This window comes from Fomitopsis serialis (assembly GCF_022376445.1).
Source record: "Fomitopsis serialis strain Sig1Antser10 chromosome Unknown B0H18scaffold_160, whole genome shotgun sequence".
Taxonomy (NCBI): Eukaryota; Fungi; Basidiomycota; class Agaricomycetes; order Polyporales; family Fomitopsidaceae; genus Fomitopsis; species Fomitopsis serialis.
Genome location: NW_025955120.1, coordinates 11,732 through 20,070, shown reverse-complemented (window position 1 = coordinate 20,070; position 8,339 = coordinate 11,732). Strand labels below are relative to the sequence as shown.

Below are 8,339 nucleotides of genomic sequence, written 5' to 3'. Positions count from 1 at the left end.
TTACGAACCGCACTGTATTCCGATAGACTTCGACGGGTTTCCGCCTCCACTTTAGAGAGGGATGAAACGTAGTCAAGGATTATTCATATCAGGTGTGCGGTCTCATGCGATTCTGGTCAGAAGTGATGTTGACCATCAGTCTGTAGTATATGCTACATATGACTTACTAATACACTAGTTTTGTGCGGCCTGCGACTGGTGAGCCTCACACGATCGGGCAGTATATCAAGTAGAGGTATCCATAACAAGTGTTATAGCCGTGTTTCTGCGCGGCGTAGAGGTTAATGGACGTCGGACCTGAGGCTGAATCTCATAGTGAGTTTGAATCGAGATCAGGTCGAGTGAACGATGCTGAAGACATCATAGTACGAGGATTCCTGTTCGAAAAAGAGCGGCAATCAGCGGAGTCAATTCCTGTATGCGATGGATAATGAACATACGGAGCAATGACGACGACAAATCTTCCGTGGTGACTGCTGGGCCAAACTGAACGTCGCTGGATGATAGTGCGTTATTCGCATCCACGCGACAAACTGTGCCCCGAGGTCACGTCGCCAACGTCGTCGGCACTTGCAGGCGCAACGTCGCAGTGCTCAGGCTCGCATGCTTCGACCTCCTCATCGCCACAAACAGTGACCGAGTCGTCTTCGTCTTCGGAGCGCGCCGCATGGTCTCCAACGTACACATCGCTCTCGTACCCTTCGTCGCTCGAGACGTCCTCATCCGTACCATCCATGTACCCAGCTTCTGCATACTCCACAGCATCCTGGCTGTACTCCACGCCGTTCCCGACGGGCTCCTCGCCTTCCTCGGTGTAACATATACCTTCCTCCGTATGATACGCGCCATCTTCGTCACAGTCCTCGCGTTCAAACACCTCTTGGTCGTCTCCGGCGAGTTCATCATCGGTGTCAGCATCAGGTTCGATACCTTCATCGTCGTACTCCCCGCGAGCGGCGTCGTCTTCAGTATCATCGCCTTCGTCGACGGGATCGGGCTGTGGGAGCATGCGCAAGGCGTCGATCCAGACATCGTCTCCGAGGCTCTCGATATTGAGACGCCACGGTGTATGCGACCCTCCAACGCAGCAATACCATTGAGGTTTGCCTTTCAGCGGCATAAACTCCTTCAGCGCGACTGCGTACTCCCGGGGCAGCAGCAGCGAGCGAGCAATACATCTGGGGGGATATGGCCTGAGCTTGTAGTCGACATAGACCGCGAAGATAAGCTCTGTATGGCAGCCGTGACCAACCACGCAGTCCATGAGGTACGGCCACCGCAGCTTCAATGCGATGTAGTCGATAGCCTGCGGCATACGTGAGTCTTAACGTGTTGTCGGCTTCTGGTCCTTGTACGAGCTGGAGTTGCCGAGCGAATTGCAGGAGATATTCCTTGTCCACGACCCATCCAAGAGCCCAGGGCAATAGAGACATATTTGATGCGGAGAAAGACAGGTTCCGGTACGCGACACCGTGATGAAGGAGATTGAGGCCTCGCGGCCACTGGAGGCGTGATCCGCAGCCACAGACGCGTCTAGCTTTCTGAGAGTCTGAGAGTCTGGCTACAAATCGTCATATCGGAATGTTGGACGAATACGTTCTTCAGGTTGCGTGTGTCTATCCTACAGGTATCAGGTCATCGGTAAAGAATCATCTAGCCTTCGCCGCCATAGCCTGGCCAGCTGGGTCTGAGGATCTGAAGTGTGGACTCTAGTACTGACGCGACAATAGTAAGAAGTCGTCACATCAAAAAGCTGGCCCATTCGACCGCAGCTTTCACTGTGTACTGCGCGTAGACTGGGATCGATTTATGATGCAAATACATATAACAGTGTGGATATTGTACGAAACGACGAGATTGATTCGGGGGATTGCGACGTATGTGGTACAATGTAACAGCGTTTGAGCGACTTGGAGAGCAAATTTATCGGAAAGAGCAACGGGGCAACATGCAGACAGTGAGATGATCCTAGGTATGAATACGGAAGGGTGCCAGGGCGACACAAGGCGACGGTTTCTGTTGAGTAAGTGAAAAATGGCGGTCAGGTTCGATGCACTCGCGTAGCATTGAACATAAACGTACGGAAGTATCACGGTGCATCTCCTGCCGCGCCCGTGGGGCTCGTTTCAGAGCGGCATTCCACACCGCGAGATGAGGGCACGTCATCGACCCCTCCACGATGGACATCGCCTGCGCTCGACGTAGCGTTGCAGTCGTCGTAAATCCCGACGGATGCAACCGCCTGACCACCATCGTTCTCAGTGCATATGTCGGCATCCTCGTCACCGCGAACAGTATCCGAGTCGTCGTCTTCGATGTCCACCACGCCTTGTTCATCGTACACGGCAACCTCACCCTCGCTGCCCACCATAGACCCCTTGTCGTAGTCTGTACCGTCCTGAGAGCCCGTCGCACCCTCTTCCAGGTCCTCCGCATCGCCCTCGGGGCACTGCTCTCCTTCCTCAAGGTACTCTTCTCCTTCCTCGAGGTACTCTCCTCCTTCCTCGAGGTACTCTCCTCCTTCCTCGAGGTACTCCTCTCCTTCCTCGAGGTACTCTTCTCCTTCCTCGGCGTACTCCACGAGTTCCTGATCGTCTTCATAGAACTCCACAAGGTCTTCTTCGGCACCAACACCATACTCGACTTCCTCCTCATCGTACTCCCCGTACTCGGCTTCGTATTCTTGCACGACAACATCCACACCAGCTTCTTCCTCCGGTTCGGGCTGTGGCAACGTGTGCAAGACGTCGACCCAGACTTCATCCTCGTCGTCGTCATCGTCGTCCGGATAGCGCCACGGTGTATGCGAGCCGTCGACACACTGATACCACTGAGCCTTGCCCTTGAGTGGCATCAGCTCGTTCAACTTGTCGGCGTACTTCTTCGACAACATCTGCGAGCGCGGAATCCACCTTGGGGGGTACGACCTGCGCTTGTTATCGACGTAGATGGCGAAGACGAGCTCGGTGTCCCAGTCGTTATCACCAACCCGGCACCGCATCATGTATGGCCACCAAAGGCGACCCACGATGTAGTCGACTCCCGCGTACTCGACTTCTATTTCTTTGTCGGCTTTTGGCCCGCGTACAAGGTTAAGACGCCTGGCAAGTTGGGTGACGGCTTCTTTGTCGACAAGCCACCCGAGAGCCCAAGGTTTCCGCGACATCATAAAGTGAGGGGTGGATACAGTGAAGGCGAGAGAGAACACGGTGTGGGTCTGGGCGGAAAGTGGCGTACAGCTAAGAAGTCAAGCCACAATCAAGCGGTTCAAACGAAGCAACGCGGTCACATGCCGTGGACAGAAGTACAAAACTGCCTAATTTGGACAGAGGTGGACACGGTCCACGGCGATTGATCGGATTTGATCCATGCTGATCATGATGTGCCCTGATGTGCCACGGTCCACGCAGGTCCACGCAAGCCACACTGCCTATTTGGGATAACAACCATGGCCGCAAGGCGCGACCTTCCAAATGCAGGTACATTTCGGAGAACAAAGGTTGCCTAACATGTGCTTCGGAAGTTTACCTGGCCTCAGAAGCGGACTATTCGCAGCCTACGAGTGTGCCCACCTCGGCATATATAAGTGTGGTGGCAGCGTTCAAACGCGGTCGCAACTGGCATCCACTCCGGTGATCCTAGCTCGCTGATCTAACCATGGACGACTATATGCTCTCCCTCGATGTTCTACAGTCATTTGCTGGCGATCACAAGGAGTATAACGAGGATGGACTAGAAGGTTTCTGGTACCCGTACTGGGCGAAAGCTTTCGACCGTGACGGAAGATTCAATCCCAACCGTGTCTTTGCCGCTCCTCAATACCCTCTGACAAAGCTGCAACTCAAGAGTAACGGTGCTCTGAAAAAGGTCAGGAAACTGCCGGACTTCGTGTTACTTTACATGGAGGGCCACCGGGGAGTCAAACGCCGGGTCACGTCCTCCGAGGTACGCAATTACGAGGCGATGCTTGCACACTACAAGGGTGATTGCATAGTTGACGACCACGCGATCCTGGCTGTTTGCGAGATCAAGACACTTCCATACCTATCTCCCGACATTCCGGAGCACAGCTATGAGGCAGCTTTCGAAAGGGACATGCATCAATACCAAACCGCCGCGAAGTCTGGAGCTTTCAAGCAGCTTACGTTGCTATTTTCTGCCCTCGCCGATGAGGGTCGGCACGTAGAAGCAATCGCCGCAGTGGCGGCTGTTGGTCCATTCTTCTCCATCGCAAACTGCGAAGATGATCAGATCGAATTCCTATCCAACAATACTGACCCTACCTACCGTCAACCGCCGGCCTCAGAGCAGCAGTCCGACACGGACCTAGAATATGACAGTGTTTATTCGCCTCCCCTTGAAGCCACTGGCACCGCTCACCAGCCAGCTCGGGGGCGTCCGAGGTAAGTTGGACCACCTCTCAAGGGTACAACTTGAGGACTTACAGGCCCTTGTGCTCGTTGCACAATAGGACCCTCCGCCCTGCAGCTGCACTGAAGAAGACGTACGTTGTTTTGTAACCAACTCTTATTGACGTCTTTGACATCTCTTGCAGGGTGCGGTACGGGACCACGGACGTGACCAAGGGCAAGCGCACAGTCTTAGCATCTGCAAGGTCAGCTTACATGACGTTGGGTATATGTTCCTCTGCGGTAATTTGAAGCCAACTTTTGCAGTCGCCCAGGAGTTGAACCTTCAGGACGGGCTGGACCGTCTCAGCGAAGTTCCAATACTACCATGCAAACTCGTCGTTCAGAGCAGGGTACAAGGTAAGCTACCGTGTACCAAATGTTATGAAGCGCGATGTTGACGGCGTACGCCGTGGCAAGTCTCAATCGCCAAAGGATTCTTCGTCCTGAGGTGCCAAAAAAGGTCCCTACTAGTGGTACAATGGTTACTGCTGCTGAGGCCCCCGGTGCCCCCTTTACGCGTGGACGAGCCGGTGCTCCTCGTTCATCGCAGAACTCTGGAGTTATAGGAGGGGATTCAGGCGCATCCGCACATACTGACCAGGCCGGAATGTCCGCCGTGCCCTCGAATACTCCAAGAGTGACCAGCGCGCGGGTTGTTCAAGGCCAGCGATCGACGGCCACCAGGGCGGCTCGTTCTACCACAGCTGCACCGCCTGTTCATCGGCAACCAGTACGGCTCGCCGGTGCTCTTCGTGATGCTCAGACAGCTGTCCAAACTTCCAAACCTGCTAGTGGGCCTCATGCGACCGCATCACCTCAGCGTGTTGTGGACTCGAGGACCCCAGGACCCTCTAGGATCCCTCGCAGGAGTGGTGGACCTGCGGACATGAGCAGGAACGTGGCGGCTGTTAGCACAACACAGAAAAGCGGTACAAGTATACATGGACCGCAGCGCACAGCCTCGGGCGCATCGGCTGTGCTCAAGAAAGCTGAAAGTGCTCGCACTCAGGCCATAAGGCAGCAGCTTGAACAGCTTCGCGAGCCCGCCTCCGTAATAAGGGAGTAAGTGCCGTCATTCACCATCATCGCGTTGTGATCTAGCATTGCTCATTGTGACTACTCTTCGTAAATTACCATAGATTAGAGTGGACAGAATTCGAGCGCTGGACGGATCCAAGTGCAGAGAAGACTAAGGATAGGCTGCTCGAGATGATTATCCAGAATAATCCTCAACGTCAAATCGAGCATCCTCATAGAGTCATACTTCGGAACGCTGCGCTGAACAACTCAAATCCGGATCTTAGCGCGTTATTATCTGCACTCAGTATGTCTTCCTTCAGTATTACCGGGAACACGATGTTGATGTGTGGGCCCGTGAAGCTATACAGGAGTAACAGGACGTATAATACGTCTGATACCGCTCCATGGCATGGGCAATACCGTCTTCTTCCTCTTCACCTACTACCACTTATTTCCGTTGTAATGTGACTGTCTTCTACTCAAATGATTTCCTCGCCCGGATCGCGTACCAGTCGCCGTAATGTATGTACTGAGAAAGACAACCGCAATTTTTCTATTCCTCGAAACATATGATCTTGTTATCACGGCTGCAGAAGCGCAGGCAACGCTTGGGTATGTACAGTGTATATAGGCTTCTGAGGACTCACATGGGTGGATTTGCCAGTGGCCCCAAGACGTATGACAGAGCGCTGCCTGACATTCCACGACTCGGACGCGGTCGTCCTCAATCTGAGTCACGCCTACTTCGACATACTCTTCGCCCTTCTCGATGCATGTCTACTTCTCCTCAGTGCATTTCGTATCTTCCCGGACGTACTCTGCACCTCGGTCTCAATGATAATCCGAGTCCTCGCCTTCGTGTTTCAGCAGGTTCTCCAGCGGCGTAGGTAAGTGATATATTAGTACTCGAGTCCCTATGAGCTATGCCAGAGGCAGAAAGTAGTGAAACAGTTCGTCGTGATAGCCTGAGACTTCGAGCATGGACCTGCCCCGCAGGCATGCCTGACGTAGGGGGCTAGGGTGTCAGGAAGGGGATATTTGTTAAATGATGAAGGGCAGTCTGTATCGATACACGCATGTAATGAACGTTGAACATACTGCACTACCACAGCCCATCTTCTGCAGCACCTGCTGGACCACCTTTACAATCGGGCTCCACGCCGCTAGAAGACGTGCCGTTGACACCTTCGCGAACATTAATATCGCAGGCTGTACTCGCCGGCGGGGTCGTATTGCGGTTGTCGTTCCCAATGACGGATGTCACAGCGTCGCCGTCCTCGATATCGCATGTTTCAGCGTCCTCGTCATCGCGAACAGCATCCGGGTCATCGTCTTCGATGTCCACCACGTCTTGTTCATCGTACACGGCAACTTCACCATCGATGCCCACCATAGACCCCTTGGCGTAGTCTGTACCGTCCTGAGAGCCCGTCGCAGCCTCTTCCAGGTCCTCCGCATCGCCCTCGAGGTACTCTCCTCTCTCCTTGAGATACTCTCCTCCTTCCTCGGCGTGCTCCGCGGGTTCCTGGTCATCTTCATAGAATTCCACAAGGTCTTCTTCGGCACCAACACCATACTCGACTTCCTCCTCATCGTACTCTCCGTACTCGGCTTCGTATTCTTGCACGACAACATCCACACCAGCTTCTTCCTCCGGTTCGGGCTGTGGCAACGTGTGCAAGACGTCGACCCAGACTTCATCCTCGTCGTCGTCATCGTCGTCCGGATAGCGCCACGGTGTATGCGAGCCGTCGACACATTAATACCACTGAGCCTTGCCCTTGAGTGGCATCAGCTCGTTCAACTTGTCGGCGTACTTCTTCGACAACATCTGCGAGCGCGGAATCCACCTAGGAGGATACGACCTGCGCTTGTTATCGACGTAGATGGCGAAGACGAGCTCGATGTTCTCGTCTTCATCAACCAAGCACTCCATCATGTAAGGCCACCAAAGGCGGCTCACGATATATTTGACTCCCGCGTCCTCGACTGCCAGCTCATCGTCAGCTTTTGGCCCGCGTACGAGGTTGAGATATCTGGATAGTTCGATGACAGCTTCCTTGTCGACATGCCACCCGAGAGCCCAAGGTTTCCGTGCCATCCCCGTTCAGAAGCAATACACCAGGGATAACGAAGACCAGTACGCGGGAGTGCGAGGAGAGGATAGACTATAGTAGTCTCATGTGAATGAGTTTGAGCCCGACGCGTTATTAGTGAAGTGCCCTGTGGAGGAGCGATGCACGTGGCCGTGTCGCGCTGAGCGTTCCGGAGCGCCGGGATCGAGCCTCTAAATAACTTGTCCGGCGCGCGACGACGACATCGACTCAGAGTCCTGATGGCCTTCCGCAGCATCTCTTTCTTGGGTATTGTCCTTGACAATGGCCCTTCAAGCAGCTATTGGAGTGCTCTATGCGCTGACGTTGACTCTGTGGGCGTATGGTCTTGAGCAATACCCACTCTACCCGCTGAGGTCGTCTGAGGGACCTCTGCCCCTTCCATGGGACACACCCCTCGGCGAAGATGCGACTGGAAACCTCGTATTGCACTCTCTCGCCTCGCTCATGCAGATGAAGCCCAACTCAAGGTACCCGAGAGGTGCGCAGGGCCTCCCTACGTTGGTAGTTGCGCGTTCTAACATCACTGTGTCAGGACACTCCATCGTCCGAGCTAGTATCCCGCCTGGGACGCTGTTGTATCACGGTCGAGGAGATAGTGGTTACCCATACATGGACTGGCTCGCATTTGATCCGGAACACTCCCGCATATTCGCGAGAAGCGAGAACGGCACCCTCTTCACCTTCACCACTACCCGCGAACTCAAACTGCTGTACTTCGATGGCTGCAGTGCGAACGAACTCAGCGGCACGACGGATGCGCAGGACATCCTAGTCTGGGGAGAGGTTGATC

The 8,339-nt window shown here is 54.3% G+C and overlaps 2 protein-coding genes across 2 annotated transcripts; one reads left to right on the top strand and one right to left on the bottom strand.

Moving 5' to 3' along the window:
* Window positions 1-1,783: 1,783 nt before the first annotated feature.
* B0H18DRAFT_1045574 (uncharacterized protein) lies at window positions 1,784-3,263 on the bottom strand. Its single transcript, XM_048030756.1, has 2 exons — window positions 2,083-3,263; window positions 1,784-2,016 (listed from the first exon to the last, which is right to left on the bottom strand). The coding sequence occupies exon 1, from the start codon at window positions 3,167-3,169 to the stop codon at window positions 2,090-2,092; it is 1,080 nt and encodes a 359-aa protein (XP_047886555.1). The 5' UTR covers window positions 3,170-3,263; the 3' UTR covers window positions 1,784-2,016; window positions 2,083-2,089.
* Window positions 3,264-3,657: 394 nt separating this feature from the next.
* B0H18DRAFT_1108373 (uncharacterized protein) lies at window positions 3,658-6,451 on the top strand (the record flags this gene model as incomplete). The annotated part of the gene is made up of 9 exons (XM_048032742.1): window positions 3,658-4,403; window positions 4,472-4,504; window positions 4,556-4,615; window positions 4,677-4,769; window positions 4,800-5,474; window positions 5,552-5,736; window positions 6,026-6,044; window positions 6,303-6,319; window positions 6,429-6,451. 9 exons carry the CDS (start codon window positions 3,658-3,660, stop codon window positions 6,449-6,451), a joined length of 1,851 nt encoding a protein of 616 aa, XP_047886554.1.
* Between the last annotated feature and the right edge of the window lie 1,888 nt (window positions 6,452-8,339).

Excerpts from the sequence above, each read along its gene's own strand:
- B0H18DRAFT_1045574 (XM_048030756.1), bottom strand. The coding sequence starts at position 3,169 with ATGATGTCGCGGAAACCTTGGGCTCTCGGGTGGCTTGTCGACAAAGAA.